At 37.2% G+C, this 23,406-nt stretch overlaps 1 protein-coding gene across 1 annotated transcript; it reads left to right on the top strand.

Annotated features, from left to right (window-relative positions):
* The first annotated feature begins 2,234 nt into the window (after positions 1 to 2,234).
* Positions 2,235 to 23,400, top strand: NGLY1 (N-glycanase 1). The gene is made up of 12 exons (XM_054632326.2): positions 2,235 to 2,509; positions 3,563 to 3,677; positions 5,702 to 5,932; positions 9,334 to 9,493; positions 12,688 to 12,910; positions 13,639 to 13,760; positions 14,156 to 14,301; positions 14,482 to 14,592; positions 16,866 to 17,030; positions 18,397 to 18,585; positions 21,652 to 21,829; positions 22,265 to 23,400. Exons 1-12 carry the CDS (start codon positions 2,265 to 2,267, stop codon positions 22,438 to 22,440), a joined length of 2,061 nt encoding a protein of 686 aa, XP_054488301.2. The 5' UTR covers positions 2,235 to 2,264; the 3' UTR covers positions 22,441 to 23,400.
* The last annotated feature ends 6 nt before the right edge of the window (positions 23,401 to 23,406 follow it).

The following is a 23,406-nucleotide window of genomic DNA, read 5'->3' as shown; positions in this document are numbered from 1 at the left end:
TTATTTGTTGGAAGTTGGCACTTGGTTTTCTAAATTTTTCACACTGCTTGCCTATGAGCACTTCCAAAGCATTGTTTACAAATGCCATACTGAGATGCATGGTGTATTTATATGCATACATGTATAGCAATTTAGTTAATCTTTGTATTTCCTAAGGCAGCCAACATTGAGAGTCACATATCTACATGAAACACATGGAAAGGAAATTAAAAGCTGAAGTAGCAGCCAAGGAATATGGCATCATTTTAAATTAAAATTTTATTACTGTGGTACCAGTTCCTGAGGGCTGAAATAGTAACACTTTAACTATGCTAGTAAGAAAAATAAATGTATTCTCAGCAAAAGTGAACTTCCCTGGGTTAAATCTCAGCGTTTGTGAGGGATATGTACCACTATCTTAAAAAGTCATAGAAGCTGAGCAGTGACCTGTCACAGGCAGGCAGCAGAGCCACAGTGTAATATCACCTACAAAATCAGAAGGCAGCTTGAATTTTAAGGACCTCTCTTGCTTGGAACTCTTTAAATCTGCATTCCTAGTAAAGCAAATCTCCACAGGCCTTTGTGCCCAAGGTTCTTCATCACAGCTCTTTCAGTAGCAGCACAAACCAGAAGTCTAGAAAAAGACCAGGGGTTTTTTTGCCTCTCTGGGACGGACTGTGAGTAGTGCAGGGCAGATGTCGCAGCGAGGGTGAGTCTCTGCAGTGACATTCCTGCTGAGGCAGCCCTGGTGACCTGGAGGTGTGGCACCCTCAGTACTGTCAAACCAGGGCAGTACAAAAGGGGATTTATGTCCTTAATGATGTTACTGCCTGCCAAGGGGCTCCCAATGTTGCAAAAATATGGAATAGGTAAACATTGTTTTAAGAAATTATGTTCTTTGATCTTTGTATACTTTCAAGCCCAATTGACCAGAAAGAAGATGTAATCAAGCTCTAAGCTATGTCCAGGTGTTAGAAAGACAAATTGCTTGTTGGCAGAATGCTTTTTTAAGGCTCCACATGTTCCACTGAAATCACACCTCAAAGAGATGGAGGTTTACATAGCTTGGGAAGAAGGATGTACCACTGTCAGTGGGCAGAAAGAATGAGGAATTTATTGGACACAAGGACATTTGGCAGAACTCTCAAGATAAGGAAGAAACTAGCAAAGCAAATTCAGCAGCAGTGCTGGGATCAGCTCTGACTGGATAAAAGGTAATTCTGGAAGGGGGAGTTTGCAACCATTGACTAGAGAGAAAAAATGAGCATGTGGAATAATCAGCATGTGAAAAATGTGTATTTTAGGACTGGCTTTTCACAAATATTAAAATGAATATTATATGTGTTGTGTTAGAAAGTAATGCTGTATTAATTCTCTTAAGTAGTGTGTTAAATATAGTTTTAGGTTATAAAGAAATGTTAAAATAGAAACTATGCTATGTAGGATACTTTTTTTCTAAAGAAAGGACTCGCACTGAGATAGCAGTCACAGGACACCTAAATCTTTCAGAGAAAGAGAATTTATTGCTCCATTATCAGAAGAAACGAACTTCTTCCCGCCTTGCTTGGGTAGAATGACGCCGTCAGGATTATGAGGAAGAAGTCTACGATGACCAGACAGAATCTTGTATTTGAATGGAATTTATGCATCATGTATGAGATGTATGTATATGCAACAGGCTATTGTTTTTAAGGGTTAATTCTCTGTTAGTATCCTTTTTCAGGCTTATGCTGCCCAGAAAAAGGTACCCGGATGTCCGTCCGTCCGAAACTCTTTGTTTCTATTGTCTCATATTGTCCTAATTCAAATTGTCCAAATTATTATTACTCTAATTGCATTACTATTTTTATAACCATTTTATTACTATTAAACTTTTAAAATTTTAAAAAGTGATTGGCGTTTTTCACAAGCTTAAGAAGGAATCATTTAACCAATAGAAGATAGCATGCTTATTAATAAGAGAACTGTGTAGCTTGTGTACAATGAACATGAATGACTTTGTTTGCTAGAATGTATATATAGTAATAAATTTTGGTAGTCATCGTGCTGGCCTTGTGCAACCCTTCCGGCGCAGATCTATAACTCAAATACCTCGACCCTGGGCGTGGATTGGCGCCTTGCACAGCGGGTGAAAGAAGCTGCTTTGGGACACAGGGAGGTCCCGCTGCCCAGGGGGGTGCGGGGTCAGGGTTAAACCCTTTAAGGGGGGCTCTTTAGGGTTCCTCCCAAACGCGCGGCCGTGGTCGCAGGGGCTGCGGGCGGTGACCCCACTCCTCCTACAGCGCATGCGCCCAGCGGCGGGCGGTGCTGCCCGGCTGAGGGCGGTGAGCTCTGTGCTCGCACGGCGCATGCGCTTGGCGCAGCGCCGGGGGCGGGCGGAGCGGCGCGGGGGGCGGGCAGCGATGGCGGCCGCCCTGGGGCTCTCGTCCTCGGCGGGTTCCCCCGCCGTGAGCGAGCTGTGCCAGAACAGGAGGGAGATCTTCCTGGAGGCCTCGCGGCTGCTCCTCACTTACGCTGACAACATCCTCCGGTGAGCGGGGTCGCCGCCCTCGGTCTGCGGGCGGTGCCGCAGGGTCCCGCCGGCCGCTCCCCGGCTCCGCGCGGCTCCTTCGGTTCTGTTGTGTAATACCGGAGCTCAGAAGCGTCTCGCGTGGTTTTGTCGTTATTTTAAAATTAATGTTGCTTACATTAACAGAGGTGTAGTGTTCTGGATTTCTGTTTCTTTATTTATTGCCGGTTGGTTTGTTTTGAAAGTTTAGGAGTTTGTGTATTAACAGCAAAATGATGCCTTATTCCTGATTTTCCACCTTAGGTGGGTATTGAGCTACCTAAAAACAAGTGGATACACAGCAAGTAATTTAACTTGATTTAAACTTATTTTTTACTTAATTTTGACTTTTTTTAAAATTGTATTTTTTTGCTTGCCGTATGCGTCTGACTTCGCAAGGCAGGTACCAAGAGTTAATTATGGCCGAGTTTCTGCGAGGTGGCTCTGTAGGGTGCCCGTAGTCGGCAGTACGTGTGATTGACCTTGGTGTCTCCCGGCAGCTCCAGGTGTATGGGCTGCCCCTCCTGTCTGTGTCTTCCTTGTCAGCCACTTGTTAAAGCTGCTGTGTGACAGAGAATGGCGAGTCCCGGGCTGGGTTCTTTTAAATAAAGAGGCGAGAGAAAAAGGTTTTTAAAGGAGTTGAAAGTGGAACTGAGAGGTGGTACGGAGACCACAGTCGTTCCACTCAAGTACCAGGCAGTTTAGCACAGCTTCCGTGGAGGGACCAAAGCCATCCAGCATTAATCTGGCAGGTTCAATTGGAATGCACCAGGTATAAGGGGATGTGAAGTTGTCTCTTAAGTGTCACTACAGACTTAGCCCTGTTGGGTATGACTGCAAAACATGAATTCATGAACATAAGTTGCAAGCTAATCTTTAGCATCAGTTGGTAACTCAGAACTAAGTACAAAAAACCATTTATAAAGTCAAAGTTTTATGTAGGTTTTGCCTAAGTGATGTAAGTGAAACTAAACTACCCGGCTTTTAAGTGTCTACTTCATTTGCAGATATAATTATAACTTTCAATTTGTTCAGGAATCCCTATGAGGAAAAATACAGATTAATTCGGATTGGAAATCCAGCATTTTCCACAAGGTTGTTGCCTGTCAGAGGAGCTGTTGAATGTTTATTTGAGATGGGATTTCAAGAGGTGAGTATAATGTAGTAACTTCAGGTATCTTCATTTGTTTACATAGTAAAATTTAAAATTGGAATTTTTTTTCTGCTTCTCTAGTTGCAAGGCAGTAGATTTTAGGGCAGTTGGTGTTTTCTTTCAGTTCTTGTCTGCAAATATATGTAGCTAACCAGCAGAGAATACAGATGTGGCTGTTTCAGAAAAATGGTGAGCTAACCTAATGCATAACAAGATTTTTGTTTTGCTGCTCAGGCACTGCTGCTTTACTGAATGGCTGGATACATATCCATGCTGGCACAAAGGAAGTGTTGGGAAGCAGGGTGGAAACCCCTTCTCTTTGTAGTAATCTGCTCTTTGGTAAACATCAGACATTGTAAATGGGTATTGAAACTGCCATTTTAAAGAGAGAAAAAGAAAATTTAAAAAGCCCTGCTCTTCTTCATGTTCCTACCATTAGTAGGGCCCTGTAGTGATTTAGATAAGGGAAGCTGATCTGATGAAAACTTAATCTTCCAAAACAAAACCAGAAATGTTTTTCAGCCAATTCACAGTGCAGCTGCACAAGTACTGGTGTTGTCATGACAGCAGTGAAGGGCAGGAGACTGACTGTTCAAGTAGTAGTAGGAGGGTGAGTCCTTCAAAACCCATTTTTAAAAGTTATGAAATGTTATCCTAAAATAGTGTTGTGTGAATCTTGATTCTGTTGCAGCCAGAAGGATGCATTTCAAAGATTGCTTTGTGTTCTGAGGTGGTCCCTGTCTTGGTGGAACTTAAACTGCCAAAGCTTGTTAAACCAGAAGCAGTTTTTATAATTACTGGAAAGCTGGTCTAAAAACCCAGCTCTTGTTTAACGGTGCAAAGCTCTTGCTTTGCTTTAATTTGTCTGTTTGATGCCACAAACTGTATGGATATGTACATTATGTTACTTAGGTCCAGCTGTCATGAGACCTCTGCCTTCTCTTTGGGTAAAGTTATTACTGTAATTTTTTAATTAAAAGAAAAAAGGGTACTGAAAGAAGTGGTGACTGCAGAGGGAGAAACGGTTTGTGGATTTATTCTCAGGCTGGTGCTCAGGAGACTTTTAATAGTGTATTTTAACCAGGAGCTGGGTGGTGTAGCTAAGGGCAGGTCTCTGAGAGTGTGTTGTCTAAGTCTTAGAGTTACTGTGTCAGTCAAAGCTGGAGTTACAAACTTCTCTTCAACTGCGTGGCTAATATTGTTCCTTCTTTTGTTTCTGCTTGATAAGGGATTGATACGTTCTATTTAGTTTTGTGGTGATTTTAAGTATTATCACCAAGCCTCCATCTGCAGTGATATGTGACCTCAAGTAACTGCAGGTAAACAAATTACCTTAATAAATAGAAGTGCTGCAGTGGTAGAAACTGAAACTGGTAAAGGATGAATGCTTCAGGATATTCATGTTTTTAGTAACCTGTTCCTTTATGTTAAGTACACAGATATTTGATTCTGTCATAATTACTGATCTCTTGTTATGTTACCAGTAATCATGTTGCACTCAAAAATAAAACCCAAAAAACAACCCAGGTACCAGTTGTAGTAAGAGTAATATTGCCTATCTAAGAACTTAAACTTCAACATAAAAGATACCAGTATGTGTGAGAATTTCCAGCAGATGCTTTTCTAGGGGCGTCTTCCCTCAACATTGGATGTCTTCCTGTGTTGCCTAGGATTTAATTACTGTACTACGAGAACTGAGCATTAATTTTTCATTTCTGTTATTGCTGCTTTCTGTGCCAAACCATAACTACATAGCCCATGAATGGCTCCACAAAATAAGTTACTAACTAAAGCATGTTGTTAGGAACCCTGTTTCTTTAGATTGACTCTAGGTTCTTTATCTGGTAGGCTTCTGAAGCTGTGAGAGGCTTCAAGCTTCTGTTGTAGGGGACCTAATCTAAAAAGCTGAATGCTGCCAAGCCTTAGGGTGCTAACTTCCAGTAAACTGTTCAGCTATAGCTACAGATCATTGACCAGCTTAGACATGCATTAACTGCTGAATTCACTTATCTAAATTTCAGGGAGAAACTCACCTGGTTTTCCCTAAGGAAGCTTCAATTGAGCAGCTACGTAAAATCAGAGATTTAATTGCTGGAGAGAGGAGTAGCAGACTGAATGAGTCAAACCAAATCCACAGATCAGGATCCTCTGAAGCTGTCAGCAGCACTCAGACAGCTGCACAACGGCCTTCGAGACCTGTTGCCCCTGCCCGTCAGCAACCAGAAACATCACTTGTGCAATCTCTTGAAATGGTAATTATAATCTGCAAACTTCATAGGCTCATTAGTCTTGCATATAAAGATTGAAGAAGAATTAACTGTTAGGACTTAGAAAGTTAACTGTCAGAGAAAATGAGTAGACTTCAGATAAGCACACTGTTAAGCCTAGAGGACCTTGGTCTGACCACATAGCTAATCTTGCTTTAAGAAGGTTGGACTAGACATTTTTTCCCCCCAGTGGTTTCTGAAGGTTTTTGAGTGTTTTCTTCAGTTTACATACAACTTAAGCATGAAATGTGCTATAAACAGAATATTAGCAAGAGATTTTGTTGAAGATGTCCATGAATATTCTGTTGATCAGAGTGTCAAGAAAAAAAGCAGATATGTATTGAAAAGGAGCAGCAAATGGGAGAACAAGGCGGAGAGTGGGAATCTAAGACTTGGGTTATGTTTGGTGTTTGAGTACCATCATAAGAAAAGGAGCATAACCATAATGCTTATAATTGTTGGTGTCTTGGTTCATGCATTATGATCTCTATGTGTAGCCTGTGAGGAGGGCTTTCTTTTTTCACATGTGCCTGTCATTAAAAACAGAAATTTAGCCAGACAAGGACAAATTTATAGTTATTTAGGCTAAGTTTCCCTTGTCCAAGAAATTGAGATGAAGTTCCTAATCAAGACAGAGCAAAGTCCTTTCATCTGATGTTAATGGGCGTAATGGGAGAAGACTCAGCACTTCATACAACTTTGAAAAACAAAGTTACACCTCTTGATAGAAGCTTTTAAGGATGCTTTGGTTTAACTTTCTGAAGAGTTTTTCCTCCTAGAACCAGTGTCACTTTAATCTCAAAGTTAGTGTAAGATGCATCCTTCCAAAAGCTCACTTCCCATGCATCCTTAAACACAATTTGCATGTTTTATGTTATTATTATCCGTATATTGTTGGATATGAACCATGACATACTGTTTCTTCCCAGTGCCCGCCCAAGTCAGTGCATGAGAAATGGCAAAGCATTATTTGAAGTGATTGATAGCTTTTGGGGATAGAGAGCACTGAATGAGCCATCCTCACACAACAGGTCTTTTGGGAAAGCTACTGTTGTAGGCATGTTGTATTGAGACATTTAATCTAATTATGTTAGCATGGCAGTAGTTGCCTCTAAAATGTGCTGACTGGATTTGTTTTACTTTGTTTGGAGGTTTCTGGGTTGATTTTTTGGCCTGCTTCTAGATTTTTAGTGTTTCAGCCACTTTTGCAGTGGTGGTTGGAAGCGATTATGGAACCTGCAGAGGGATTTGCTGCTGCTGAACTGCTTAGTAAGGGAAGCTTTAAAAGTTGAACCTGCAATGACAATGGTGTTGCACAATGTTGACACGATGTATTCTGAGGTTAATCCTTTCAATTTCTAGTTATTCTGCTCCAACATACACCAGCCATCAGAGTTGTGGATCCATTTCTCTGAAACTATTCATTTTCCATGCTTGGGTGATGGGACCTAACTTACTACTATTTAGAGGCATTAGTAATGCAGTGTTGGCACTCTGTTAGAATGCTATATTTAGCTGATTCCTAAATCTGGGGAGACTGATAGGTCTCTGGGCCATTGAATTTGGTCTTTATAGTCTGAATTGATTGGAAGGAAGTCTGGCAGTGACTTGGCCATTTTGCTTGCACAGCAGTGGGGGGTTTGATTTCCAGTGAGTACGCTGCAGAGTTACAGTTGTGTTATTGTTGTATGCGCTGCTGACAGATGTCAGATTTAGAGTTGTTTCTGTAGTGCAAGCATTTTTTTCTTGCCTGTGTTTCACCTGTCATTCATGGGAGGCCTGGTAAACGCAGGGAAAAGCTTACTTGAAAGAACAGAGGAATATTCATAAATACACAGTTCTAGAAACCTAACCCACCATGAATTTGCCTCATTGTTTTCTTCTGCATTTCTTGTCATAAATATTCTTGAGACTTAGGAGAAGGAGACCTATGGCTAGTTGTTAATTCTGGTGGATGGATTCTGATCCCTTCCTGAATGGCATAATGATTACAGGAGGAAAGGTGTATCCAAACTTAGAGCTGCAGCAAGGTTCACCTGGCTTCTACGATTAAATGTTTGCATAACACTTCATACAGAGGCTTTTATAAAGCAGATTAAGCACTACTGTAACACTGATGGTTTTGCATCAGAAACCTGAGTTGTGAAAGAGTCTGGGAGACTTCCTGGTGTGCTGAGCAATATCCCTGCATACCCTTTCAGGAAGCTGATGGACCCTAAGGCCTTTGGCAGTCTCTAATGTCCCTTATTTCTTCCTTTCAACTTGCATTAAATGAATCTGGACACAGTGGAGTTTATGATGTTAAACTAGTTACCTACAGCTGATGAGCTCCAGGAAAAGCAAAACAAGCTCTGTTCTGTTTTAGCAGTTATGAAAATTAAGGACTGATCCTGAAGTACTGTAACAACATCAAAACTATCACTTGTAATTTGAGTGCTCCTTTAGAAGTTTTCTTCTGAAGAGTTCTCACACCTGGGTGTATGATACTGCATTTGCTGCAAGCATTTAGGAAAGCATTGCATTTTTGATTAAATTAAAATTGTAGTTAACAAGGCTAAAGGCTGAAACATGATGTAGCAATAGAGAAAAGGTAATTTAGGAGTCACCCAAAAATACGCCAGACTCTTACTTTCAAAATCCCATTTCACGTTCTGTATTTTTCCCTTTTAAATGGGAGCAAATGGTTTGCTCAGCTATCAGCTTCATTATTATTAACTTCAGCTGTTAGTTTTGGTATCTCTGTGTGTGTGTCTTATTGTGTGCAACATGCCTCTAGGTGACACTCAGGATAATTGACTGAAGGAAACCTTGTTCTTCTATCCAGTTGCTCCTGAAACAGACTGCGTGGTTCAGTGGCTGGTTCCTGGGCTGTCTATATAAACCTCTACCAGAGCTGATCTATAAAAGAAGGAAGTAGAAACAGACAAGCAACATTCATGAATAAGAAATAATAAGCAGAATTCATCAATAATATAGTTCTACAAACCAGTGTAGCAGTGTCCAGAAAATAAAAGTGATTGCATGTCTTTTTGTGGATTTTGGATAAAGGTGTCCAAAAGAAAGGTGGGGGGGATTAGATGGGGAAGAGAAGTCAAAGACTTTCCTATTAGAGGTGTCTCTAAAAACAGTTTTCTCCCTAAGTTAATTGATTTTTCACTCAAGACACCATTCAGAATGCTCAGAGACAGCAAGCTTTACAGTTTGGGTGGTGGTGTCTTCAGTTCTTGTTGATATCTTTGCAAATAAACATTTCACCTGTAAATAAATATATAATGTAAATATGAACATTGAATTATGACTGACTTAAACTAAAATAGGAGATCTTGGTTATTCTACCTGAAGGTGAAAATTCATAAATCATCTTGTGATTGAAAATCCTTTTGCAGGCTGCAAAAATCTTGAAAACACTTCAAACAAAATTTGAGGGTCTTGTATTGATGTATGAGAATCCTTCTATTCAGCAAAAAGCACTGGCTGCAATTCCCCTCCAGGAATTGAAAAGCAAAGCTCAGAAAAAGCTAGCACAAGCTACGAGACTGGACAAAGGTAATGCTGCCAAGTTAAAGTGTATATGAAAGTGGAAATGTTCTTTCAAACATAGCACACATTGTTGGTGTGTGTTTGGTCATATGTCTGCAGGTTCCAAATGCTGTTTCTAAATTAGAATTGCCTTCTTCCTGATTTACTGCTTACTTCTCTTATTTTTATTTTGCTTTTGTCATCCATCTTTTACAGCTTTTATGTAGAAATTTTGGACTCTTAATTTCTGAATTAGTAGAAAAAAACACTGGGGAAACAAATGTTGCATTCCTTGAATCTCAAAAGAAATAGCTACAAGAAGAGGAGGGGAGCTTCTTGTTCAAGTAGTCATTGTTATGAAATTCTCAGAGTGCAGTTTTCCTGTATGTACTACAGTTCTAAATTCAGAATAAAAATTTTAAACACCACTTCTCTTTTTTAACGTGATATTGGTGAGATTTTGAATGAGATCTTTCCAAGATACAACCTGATCCAAACTAATGATCACTTTCCTTCCTAATGTTTAAATGAATAGGGTTATTCCCTGTTCCTCATGGAGCTAGATATGAAATGTAGGCATAAATACTTGTGGCATCAGTGTTTAAAATTTATATTTTCTTCATAAATAGGAATTTGTTTTGAATATATGAAGTTTTTGTCAGTTAAAATGACATATTTCTATTTTCAGGTGATGGCTTTAGATTTGTTTCAGTGGTATGGTGAAATGTTACTTCTGTAGGATAAATACTTTAAAAATACAATTCCAAGATCATATTTAAACAAAAAATCTTCTTCACCATGAATCTTTGATAGAAGACTGTTTCAAGCAATTCTGCCAACTTTATAAGAATGCTGTTGGTTTGCAAACCAAAAATAATCTCTTCACATGTTTTTTATAAATTACTTTGTGGTGTCTCATACAGCTACATGGTAATATGTAATTGTGTCTTTGGCATTAAGGAAATTTTTGACAATGGATTTTCTTACTAATTTTTCTTTTATAAAACTGTGTTGGGAAGTAAGAAACCACGTGAACAAGTAAAAAGCATTCTTATTCAGCAGCATGGGACAAAACAGTGGGGAAAAGAGACTTAGCAGTAATAAATTACAACTATTAAATTTCTTTATAAAGGAAAAAAATAAAGAACAAGCCTGCCTCTTAGACTCTAATATTACTGGCACATTGTTTAAAAAGGGGAAGGAAGGGGGAGGATAGTGTCCTGAGTGCTTCTTCCCAAACCATCAGGCTGATTTAGTCAAAATGGCTCCCAGACCTTAATTTAGACACAGATAAAGGGGAAGGGATGGAATTCCACTGTTTTGGATTGTGACAGCTTGAAAGCATTTTTCAAGAGCTTTATAGAAACATTTGTTTTGGAATGAACTGTGTATGAGATGTTTGGGTAATTGGCTTTCAGTTTCTTTGGTTTCTGTCCTGCTGTATTAAGACTGTCACCTCTAGGAATAAATACTTAGTGCTAGGCAACACTTGTTTTTAGGATAGGCCTTGCAACACAAAATGAGCATTTTTGGCTCATAAAGACTAGGAAGATAACAGTCATTTGGTGAGAATTACAGCTTTGATTTTATTATTTCCCTTTGCCACATTTCATTAGAAAGATGGACTGAACAGTCAAAAATAGCTGTGTCTCACAGCCAACTGTTTTCTGTTCAAATAAATCGCATTTGTCATTTTTCCATGCGATGTTTTAATGAAGGATTTATTTTGCAAATCAAGGGAAGAATGTTTATAGCGTAGCAGTCATATTTTCACAGATAGGTTCTAGTTTTTGAATGTTGTTATCCAGGAAAAGAGAGTATGGCCTGTGCTAGAAATCTTCTCATTCAGCTTTTAGCAAAAAGTTTGAATGTACAAGCATATCCATGCTGTAAGCAGTGAGCCTTTCTCTGAGTGTTGAGGCACAAAGGTTTTCCACATACATGAGTAAAAATGGAAATTTTGCTATAATTAGAAGTCAGGTATTTTTGCTTTGATTAACAGGTGATCTCTTCCCATGCACTTCATGATCTTGGCAATGTGTGTTTAATGGCATTAGTGCTCCTACAGAGCCTTTTGTACCAAGGATGGCTACAGCTTCAGAGCAAGATGTGAAATGAGCTTAAACACTCATCTTAGGGGTTTTTTCACCATCCTGAAAAAGTGCATAAATTTTTAGTTCAACTGCCTTCAATTTCCTTTTAGCAGCATTTTTACAAATTTATTTTATATGTTAATATTCATTAGTCAAACCTGTCTATATTGTGACTAGAATAAAGCTGTAGTGCATAAAAATAATCAGGCAGTAATACCTATGATTGCAGTGTGGCCTAGGTGATAAAGTTATTAGGAAGAATTATTTGAATATTTATGTGTCTGAGAAGGAAGAGTATCTCTCTGCACATTGTAACAGGATGTGCATTTAAAGATTCTAAGAAGTTTAAGCGAATGGATCTTTCTTGAAAAGCTGGATTTTTAGATTTGTTTTTTAGGTAAAATGGGGCTATTTCCAGGTGTCAGAACAGTGAGAATATGTAAGTAGATTCTTACTCCTGTTGTAAGCAGGAAAATGAGCCAGAAGAGTCTGGTGTGGTGAAATCAGCTAGAGTAGAAGACAAAAGACATCCTGTGTCTGCCTTGGGTAAGCTGAGAAAGGTGTTTATTTGCTGAAATGAGAACAAACTCAACATGTTTGCATGGTATATACATATTTTCTACAATAATTAGGCTGTGTTTGTAGAAGGTCTGTTTATAGAAAGCCTGTACACCTGGTTGTTTAGATTGTTGCCAGTGTCTGGTTCTTTGGTATGTTGAAATCAAAGCAATTGTTATTCCTATGAATATTTTGAAAATATTTTGGAGAGAAATATAATTAACTCTCTGTTCCAAAGTCCTGGAAGAGTATGAAGGGCATCAGGAGCTTCATGAGGCTGAAATGTAAATCTGACTCATTTTTCTGAGCAATTTCTTATTCTCATTCTAGCTGTAGTATTAAGTACTGCAGTTTTTTGTTCTTAAGTTTGAACTTACTCAGTCTTGACAATTTAGATTTTCTTTTTTGTATGTGTTTAAGTAATATACAAAGCTTTTTAATATGGATTTTATATTTAAAAATATATAAAAACATATAAAGGCCCAGAGATGCTAATTTGCATAGGCACTGTCAAGTTCAAGAAAATTACTTTTCCATTTGAACTAACTGTGTGTTGTATAAATTTTACAGGTGCACATGTAAGTGAAGAGGACTTCTTACTGTTGGAGCTTTTGGACTGGTTTAAGACTTCCTTTTTTCATTGGGTAAATAGTCTTCCTTGCAGCAGGTGTGGTGGGCAGACAGAGCCTAAAAGTGGCTACCTGTTGCCTACTGATGATGATTTAAGGTGGGATGCCAAACGAGTGGAAAACCATTTCTGCAACCAGTGTCAGCTCTGTAATAGATTCCCAAGGTGAGCATACACAAACTTGCTGTCTTTTTTCTTTCAAGAAACAGCTTTGTATTTGTCCATTTTGTGAACAGGTGAGAAGTTGTTCATTCAGAGAGTAGAGAAGCTGTTTTAAGTAACATGATAGAATGTTTGATGAACCAGCAATTTCTCTGCAAGATCAGAGATTTTTAAAAACAATATGTGCTTTCTCTTATGTGGACTTGTTCTGAATACTTGCCTGGCTTGTTTGGGTTTTTTTTTTTAATGTTAATTTGATGAACTACAGTTTCTAAATAAAATATGTTAATATTGGCAACTATATGTAGGTAGTGTTTTGTTATTGCAGGGAAAACTTCATTTCTGCTGGAAATCACAGTGTAATGTACATCTTTTGCTGAGTCTATAGCAGAAGAGCAAATATACAATTTATTTATACTTTTGTGGCATTTAGACATTTTTCTAACTGTTTGAAGAATCAGCATAAAAGTAATATTTTAAGATGTCTAAATCAATTTTGAAAACTTAACCAGATTTGTTTTGACACTGCTATAAATGTATGATGGAGTGATGTGAGTTGAGGTAGCATTCTGTTCAGATGTATTTTGTGCAGTATAGCAATTATTTCCATTATCTTCTGTGGACTGATTGATACTGAAGTCTGTTCAGATCATCAGAACATGATGTAAAGATTTCTGAAAGGTGAAATGTATTTTTAATTGTTCTTGTTTTGTGTTGTTTTTGTCCTGTAGGTATAACAACCCTGAAAAACTTCTGGAAACCAGACGTGGACGCTGTGGCGAGTGGGCCAACTGTTTTACACTGTGCTGCAGAGCTGTAGGGTTTGAAGCAAGATACGTCTGGGACCATACAGGTATCAGTATTCTGGAGTATTGTAACATTAATACAAACCTGTGCAAAAGCAGGTTATGCATTTTATGTCTCTCAGATCATCAGGCAGCGTGTGCAGTTACACAGTCAGCTAACAAAGACAATATACGTTCAATTTCTTGTCCTGCCTGATGAGGTGAAATACAGGTCTGCAAGTAAGGTCAGATGATGATTTCAGAATGATACAATCTTCAGCTGAATGTAAGGGACTGATCCTAAGAAAAGGGAAGTTTTGGTAGTTTCTATATGTAGATGAACAAAATCATGTTCTTTTATCTGTTCATTTAATAAATTGGAAAAAGTTACAATATTCTGCAAGATTAGAATAGAGGCTCTATCTTTATAAGTCATTGTTTATTCTTGGCCTTTGTTACGTAGATCATGTGTGGACCGAAGTATATTCTTCATCTCAGAAAAGATGGCTTCACTGTGATCCTTGTGAAAATGTCTGTGATAAGCCTCTTCTCTATGAAGCTGGCTGGGGAAAGAAGCTCTCCTACATAATTGCATTCTCCAAAGATGAGGTAGGAGTAATGATGCTAATAATAAACAAACTTGCCCTAAGCAAGCGTGCAGTGTATTCCACCTTGGTGTGATTTTCAGAATTATTGCAGAAAAGCGTACTTTTATTAACTAGCCTCTTTAAATGAAGCAAGATATATGGAAATTTTTGGTTGCTTTATTTTCTTCCACTTGTGCTTGAGGTGGTTGATGTCACCTGGAGATACAGCAGTAAACATGAAGAAGTACTCTCTAGAAGGACAGCGCTCAGTGAAGCTATGCTGCGAGAGACAATTAATGCACTCAATAGAACGGTATGTAACTTTGCTTCAGTGGGTTTCTGAGAGTGAAACACAAGTATCTGCAGAAATCTGTGAGGTCCTCAAACTTCACAGATTTTTTGAAACTTGAATGCATTTGGTAGCCTCACAGGAATATCCATGCACTACAGATATAAAAAATGCTGTTAATTACTCATTTTACCCTGAATACATAGGAATCAGTTGCAGTGCTGAACTTGTGGGAAATAAGACTCTTACATACCATTATTTATCATATTATCTCTTACATACACAGATGTGTGTGTATATATATTGTTTTTCTGAGGGACTTTGGAGCAGACTGACACTTGCTGGGAGTAAACTGCAACTCCTTAATAACTACCTGGACTCCTTCAGGGTGACTGAATGTTTTCCACATCAGGGCTGCTATAACTTTAAAACAGTAGCATTTACAGTTGTAAGAAATGTGGGTTTAATTTGCTTTCAATGACTTTTTACAAGCTCTAGGAAAGGAGAGGAATGATTCATGGGCTATTTCCAAGACTTCCAAAAGGTGTTGATACCATCAACAGAGCTTTGACTCAGAGCCATGTGTATTTACACTGTTCCTGCTTAACATCCCCAAAATGCATGGAGCCATTTGCACCTGCATGTCATGGTTGCAGAACTTCTCTGCTAAGCTTTTTCCACTCCCTAGTTGGGACACCAGGAACTTGATTCAATATACTAGAATACCATAAAACCTTTAACTACCTTGAGGTTTCCATTTTGTCCTCCTTTCCTTACAGGCTAATTCCCATGCATAGAAACTTTAGTTCCAGTAGTAGTATACAGCTGATGACTTAAAGAACAGATTATGCCTTTTTTGAGGCCTGCTGGCTTGAGAGTTATAGCCATACATTAAGACTGTGAATAATTGAGCTGGACTAATATTTTGAGACCAGGGCTTGAAATAATTTTAACAGTAATGAAAAATTAAGAGTCATGGAGCAGAGCTCTGAGAAGAGTAACCAGAGCATCAAAATGCCTAAAGGAAATTGTGGATTGGTGTTGTTAATTTAGGATAAACCATATCAAGCTTCCTCTGAGCTGGATCAAGATCAGCAGGGCTGCATAGGGATATCCTAAGTGTCAGGGCAGCTGTTAGACTCAGGAAGGCCTGATATTTCATGGAAAACTGCTGCAACCACTGGTTGTCATCCATCAACACAAGTAGAGGTGTGTTTCCCCCCCTTGCTGTATTAGAACTGGTATTTGGCATCTGGAATTTGTTCAGCTGGAGCTGTTTCTCATAATTTCTCTGTATCTACTTTCCTTTATACAGTTCCACCTTGTTGTCTGGAACAGAAACGTCTTCAAATGTTTCTTTTGTGTAATCTCTATTAGCAAAACTAGCTGGGGTCAGAACTACTTTTGAGATAATTTAAATGCTTATCAGCCTCAAGTTTCAGGTCCCAGTGGGCTGAGTGTGCATGCCTTGGGTGATCACCAAAGCAGAAAAAAAGATGATTTGTGTAATAATGTATATGCTCAATGTTGAACTTTTTTCAGCCCTATGTGAGTTTATCCACAGTTAAAAGAATGAAAGGCTTCACATTCCAGATTTGTATATTTGACATGAAGATCATGTAGACAAAACACTAACATCTCAATAAAATTTTTCAAAGTTGTTTACCAAAAAATTGCTCATAGTTCTATCCATGTAGGTAAAGACATGTAATTCTCTTTTATTTTTCACTAATCTTTCTGGAACTAAGTTTTTCTTGATTTTCTGACATCTGAAAACAGAGATGTCATGGTTTGTTTATGACCAATTCAGTGAAATAATGCTTTCAAAGATTTTTGTTTGGGCTTAATCACAAAACCAAAACTGTTGCCAACCAAGTCACTGCACCTTAGAGAAGAAAAATTTGACCACAAATGATTCTTGCCTTGTCTTTACTCCAAACAATATTGAGAATGGCAATGGTACAGTATACATATGAATAGCTATGAAAACTGTTATGGAAGAGTTTTATCATCCAAATAAATGTATTAAAGAGAAAGCACAAACATTATTTTAAAAGAATCCCACACAGTGCCTGAAAGTTCCTAGAGAAAACACTGCTGTCACATAACTGTGTGCTTATGACTAGTTTGTATTTGTATTTGTGGTGTAAGATTAATGGCTCTAAAAATCAGTCTAGACTTAAAATGTTAATCCATTTTTTCCAACTCTGTTTTTCCCTGTTGGTGTCACTCTAGAGCAGAATTACCAATACCATTTTTTCTGAATGCTATCTTTTTTCCTAAATGTCTTTTTTCAGAGACAAAAGTCTTTGTCAGAAAATAGAAAAAGAGAGCTCCTGGAAAGGACTATTGTGGAGCTTGTTGAGTTTATTTCTCCTAAAACACCTAAACCTGGAGAATATGGTGGAAGAACATCAGGCTCAATGGCTTGGCGAGTAGCCAGAGGTGAAATTGGTTCAGAGGTATTTAACTTTTGCACTGATGACCATCTTAGAGGTAGCTAACTAAGACTTTGTGATTATGATTTGTAAAAAAACAAACAAAAAAACCCCGCACCAAAAACAAAACCAAAAAAACTTCATGGCAGATAGCCAGATTCAGCTCAAATAAGTGAATCTTGCAAAAACATTAGGTGAAAGTTTGATGTGAATTCAGTAGAGGTCAAGTAATTTTTGAGAATTGATGGTGGTCTATTCATTCTAATAATGTTTGTGACTCCTTGTTATAAAGTATTTTTTTCTTAGAAGTTAAAAATACTTTTTTCATTTAAGTTAGTTAGTTTGACAGAACTAGAAAGTTTAATTTAGTTGAAAGGAATTGGGGAAAGTAAAAAATTTTTGTATTAGTATTATTAGTTATTTCCAAGTTTTAACCAATAGTAGGTTTTGACCAACTATTTTTGTTAATAAAATGTGGGAGCAATTAGAATTGTGCGAATTAAGCAATCTCTTAATAAGCTTTATTGATTTTCACATCAATATTTTTTCACTGTTTCCAAAAGCAAGGCTTGACCTTTATGCTAAGATACAGTTTCCCAGAACCATAATAATACTTAGCTTCAGTCAGGATGCAAAGATGTGGCCTCAATTTTGTAGCAATCCCATCATGTGGAATATCTAACTGTCCTGAACAGGAACAATTAAGTGAAAGTAATGAGCTTCTTGTCTTAGTTTGAGAAACTAATAGTTTATTGCAGTTCTGTGTTGCTTGGAAGGCTTAATTTCTGAAACTCATAAGAAAAATTACTTAAAAAAATATAATACTTGAAGTTAAAAAGTTTGTACTTTTAAGTTTTTTGAAGTTGATTTGTAAACTGGCATACATAAGCACCTGTATATGGTAGTCACAGGTTTGCTATTCAGAATAACCATTTACTTATTCACTGTACAAGCAGTGTACTCAGCATAAAAATTTTCTGTTCTGAAACTCTCATTTCTTACTTAGATGATACTACTTCTTGTTAGTTTGTTGAAAAATTACTTCTAAAAGTAATTATTTGAAAATTTAAAAAAATATACTTAGATGATACTACTTCTTGTTAGTTTGTTGAACAATTACTTCTAAAAGTAATTATTTGAAAATTTAAAAAAATAAAATTACTCCTTCGCTCTGGAAAAGTTGCAAGTGTGCAGTAAGAAACTGGTTTAAAACTTTTCTTCTGCAGAAATGGTTTTGTACATGACCTCTCTTAAAAATGACCTTTTTTTTTTTTTCCCTTGGCAGCAAAACTGAATTGCAAAACCATGACATACTGTTTAAAAGTAATGTAGTCTTGAGGGAATTTAGGCATTGGGGAATGAAGGTGTTTGTATGTTTTTGCTTTTTCAGAAAAGAAAAGAAGTAGTTTTTATTCCCTCTGAAAAGGAGAAGACATCTAAACTGTTCCATCTCATCTACAATGTAATAGATGATAGTTATACACGGATTTCCAATAACAATGAAAAAATAAGTGGCTGGGAAGCAGGTGTTTGGAAGGCAGAATCTATTTGGAGAAAGGTTGAAACAGATTGGAAAATGGTAAGAATAGCAATTATTAAAAGCCTATAATGTACAGTAAAATTATGATAACTCCAGTAAAACAGAAAACCCTTGCCAATGTTTGGATTCAAAACCTCTCTTGGTGCCCACAGAATTTAGCAGATGTTAGTAAATGCTGTTGTTAAGATTCAGTAAGATTGCCAGATGGTACGGGAAATTAGAAATAAATTTAACTTGTCTTTCAGAAAGGATGATTGAATTCTCTGCAGGTAGGCAAAATCCTTGCCAGAATGCCAAATTTATAAAATGGCTTCCTTCTTAGGCTTGTGGAAAAATGCTGTTTTATTGAAAAGCAGTACTTATCTGGAAATAAAAAAAGGTATTTGTTGTTTTAAGAATAGTTTTATAGCGTATCATATCTCTTTGATGTACAGCCAAAGGAAGAAATTGCCATCCTAAATAATACAATTCCACCTGCAAGAAGAGAAAAACCTATCAGTTATCCAGAATATTGTATACCCTGCCCAGAGTCCTTCCATAGTGTCAGGACTGAGCAGCACAAGAGTCATAGGCTCTAAATCTAAGAAGAGAATTGCTACCTGTGGAGTGGGGAGGGGCCATGTACTAGCAAACAGCTTTTGCCACAACAGCTACCAACTGTGGAACTGAGCATTCTTCTCAGGGACTAGAGCATGTTAGTGCTTTTTTCCTCTGTCATTTTACTAGTCTGAAGGGTCTCTGACCAAATATTCTTCTAGCTTCCCATTGATAGAAATGGAGCTAAGTATGTATCTGCCTCTTGAGATTTTCTCTCCTGGGTCTGTACATAACTGACTTGCAAAATGCAGTGGGGGAATCACTTGAAGAGGCTATGCTGCCCTAAAGAGACAGAATAAGGAAAGAAATGGGAGAATTGTACAAAAGATGTCACAACAGGGTAGACTTAATAGTAAAAGAGAAGTAACAGAATCTCAGAGTAAGAAACAGATGTTGTCTGCTTCTCCAGGATCTGCTAAAAATTTGATAGTACATTATGTTTGCACTTCTGCAATGATCAGTTATCCTCACTTTTGCAAGAAACATGTCCCTGCACTGAAACTAAACTACAATTTTTCTCAGCTCTACTAATCAGATAAGACAGGGTGGGACTAATCTATAAGACCAGGCAAAAAGACTTTACCCTTGTATTCAGTAACACCTCAAAAGGATGAGATGATGGCATTGAAAAATTAGGAGCTACGGCTCCAGGTCTCTCTCAGACTTGTGGGTAAGGCATGTTAGTTTTGCAGGAATTTGCATCCCACAAAAAGTGTGTAAGAATCTTAGAATTTAAAATTACTTTCCTTTGGGTGTTGTTTGTATAATGGGAGATAACAGCAGAGGGAAAGGTTATTTGGGGTTTGCCTTTTCTTTTAGTACAAGATGCAGCTTTGGAGTATGATTCAGCAGCCATCCAAGAACTTAAAAGCCAAAGGAACCTTTACAGTAATACTTGGTTAACATTTATTATGTGATGAATGGAAAGGTATTTAAATCTAAAAGCCACAGAAAATGTATAAGTATTAGATGAAGAGTAACAGAAAATAACCACTTGGTTTTATGGTACACAATGCAAACAGGTACAAACCACAAATTCAGTGGCATTACCCAGAGATAACCTGGTATCCAGGACTCAAACTGGCAGACCACAGTAGGTGATAGTAATAGTGTAAGAACCTATAGATCTGAAATCCCTGGATTGGTGAAAGGCTTGTTTTCCAGAAGAATTGCTGCAGTGGAAGAGAATTGAATGAGTTGGTTGGTTGGTTACATTTTTTTCCCTCTGAATTCAGACATTTTTCAAATAATACTAGAAACAAAACCAACAAGTTTGAAAGTTAGAGGAAAGTCAAAAAATACACAAAAGAAAACTAAGTTCTTTTTTTCTGATTAAATGCTTGGATATTATAATGATAGATGAAACAGACTAATGTTTGAGGCTTTTCTAGTGTTCCAAACTGTGTTTAGTGCATTTCAACCAAGTAGTATTTAATGGGGTGTTTTGGCTTCCTTACTCAAATACAGCAGTTCAGTAGGATCTGATCAAGGGAGAGCTCTTGCTAGAACCAGCTGAGATACTCAAAAAAATATGTGGAGGTCAGCACCTTAATGAGCATTAGGATTACATTGACATGAAAGCAGCTTAAATCATTACATTTTCATAGGTGATCTTCAGTGTAAGACCTCACACCTTTAGGGGTTTTGAGCTTACTTCAATGTGAAAATAGTAATACTAAAATTCTGTTTAATAGTCTGTCAATTGCATTTCTATATTAGGGTGGGATCTTAATAAAACACAGTAGTTTGTTTTATAATAATTTTATTCTGGTTTGTTCTCTCAAGATTAAAAAATAAAGAGCGGACTAAGTCCACTCAGTATGATATTAATCAGAAGCTTTTAACAGAATTTTTATTAATTTAGGATCCAAAATGATCACAGTAATTTGGACTCTTTAAACTGTAGTGTCTGTTATTTAGGTTTGCTGATGGTAGATGTTGCGCTTGAAAGAACTGTCAGGCACTTGTGACCAAATTCCTGAGAGGGTTCATAGTAACTTTAATGAATGTTAATATGTGAGCGTGGCTCTTCAGCCAGGTGATGTTCAGGACAGCATTGGGACTAAATTAAATTATACAAAGTTGTAACAGTTCAAATAATGCTAATATGGTATTTATAAATGGTTGGCATGTATGATTTCCATCAGCAATACTGAACAACTGAAGTGATACATGCATTTAAAAAGACCCTGAGTTCTCCTTCTTTAAAAAATAATAAGCTTAGGTGTTTTTGTGGCTTGAACTTTACTATGGATGTTGAAATAGTTTAGTGTTCCCTAGCAAGGGGCTGTGAATGTGTGCAATTACCTAACGGTGGAATATACTTGGGGATGAAGAAAGAGGTTTTTAATATAAAATTGTACTTTGTACAGTTTTAAAGATTCAGGGGCTTGACAAAGAATGAAAGAATTTATCTTAAAATTTTTATGTCCTTGTTATGAGGATTAATTAGATGTGTGTTGGTCATCTCAGTTTTTGACATGCTGGTTGTGTCTTCTTTCCATGTAGGTTTATTTAGCCCGAAAAGAAGGGTCATCCTCTGCTTCCATCAGCTGGAAGTTTGAGTGCAAGTCAGTCAGTCTAAAAATAGATAACATTTCAGTTAGGACAAGCAGTGAAACATTTCATAGTGGAAGAATACAGTGGAGACTTCACTCTCCTACAGCAGAAATTGCTCTGATAGGAGGTAAGTGTGGAATTTAAATAATGAATTATATCGTGTAGCAGAGGTGTTACTGGAAATAAATAGTTTATATGGAGAGAGTACTGTGCAAACACTAAAAAAAAAATATGAATATTCTTTACTTTTCCAACAGCGTTTCTTAGCAAAGTCAAGAAAATACTGTGCATTTAATTAAAGCTGGTACAAAACTCAGTTTTATTAATATACACAGTCCTACTTGCAACAGGGCAGGGCTAGCAAGAACACAGAGTGAACACAAGATACTTGTGTTTTGCTAGGAAGGATAGATGCTTCTATGTCTGGTGGCAAATGAATCTGAGTAGTTGCAACTGAAATCATTAAACATCCATTACAGCTTAGCATTTTTAATGTGCATTCTATTATTATGTACTGTCTGGAGCTGTGGCTTACTGAATTATCTATCTTTTCCTCCAATAGATAAAAATCTTTGCTCCTATTCAGATTTTTCTGGAGCAACGGAAGTTGTGTTGGAAGCGGCTCTGAATGGAGGGGATGGTGAAGCTGCATGGCAACACACACAGCTGTTTAGAGAGAGCTTAACAGGATGTGGGGAAAATTGCTTGGAAATAATTATAAAACTCAGTGACCTCTGAGAATCTGAACTGCAGAAGTGTACTTTGGATTCCTTGAAGAAATTATACCATGGATACAACACGAAGATTTGGTTGGCAATTCCTCTTCATTCTGCTGGCAGATTATTTCCTGTTTCACTGCTTCCATTAAACCAGCTTGAAACGGCACATGTATTGAATAGGTAAACATCACAATGAAAACCTCTTTGCTATAAAAACAAAGACAAAAATTAAGGGATTGAATCATAAAGTACCCTTTTCTTAAACTTTACAATGACAAGGAAACAATTTTTAGGAAGCAAAACATGATCATAGAAGCACAAAGTAATTGTAATTGATTTTAATTTGGAGTTTTGGGATTAGCTTGCTGGTTTTTTTTTGGTTTTTATAATCTGCTTGGGAAAACAGATTGAATTCTGTTTTCCAATTATAACAGATGCTTCTGATGATTTCAAAATATTTTAAACAATATTAGAGGATTTAGACTTTTTTAAAAAAATTTGATTTTGTGTAGTATCCAGAAGTGTTGAAATTAAGTTAATTTCAATATTGCTTCAAAATTTCCTTGTTAGATGTCTAAGTATTAAACCTGTGTTTAATACCTAGAACTATTTGAAAGCATGGTGGTTGCTGGGAAAATAACCTCATTTTGAAAGAAGTGTTCATTATGTACCTGAAATTGTCATGGCCTGTGATATGAAATTGAGGCTTAAAACTGAGTAAGAACATCATATTTTTTTCTATGAAAAAATAGGTTATTCATTATAAATACTTTTTAAATAATATTAATTCGGATTTGCTTAATAAATCTTTTACAAGTTAGGCACGTAGGTTGAAATCCTTTTAAGCTGTTGTCTTGACTTGCTTTAAATACTCTTCCCAAATTTGATGTTAAAGTGTATACTTTTTTTTTCTGTTCAGTTAATTCAGTGTTTACATTTATTTTCAATCAATATAATAAAAAATACTATCCAGGAGACATCAGAT

Source organism: Agelaius phoeniceus, chromosome 1 (genome assembly GCF_051311805.1).
Source record: "Agelaius phoeniceus isolate bAgePho1 chromosome 1, bAgePho1.hap1, whole genome shotgun sequence".
Taxonomy (NCBI): domain Eukaryota; kingdom Metazoa; phylum Chordata; class Aves; order Passeriformes; family Icteridae; genus Agelaius; species Agelaius phoeniceus.
The sequence above is the reverse complement of the archived record's forward strand: the minus strand, read 5'-3'. Positions and strand labels throughout refer to the sequence as shown.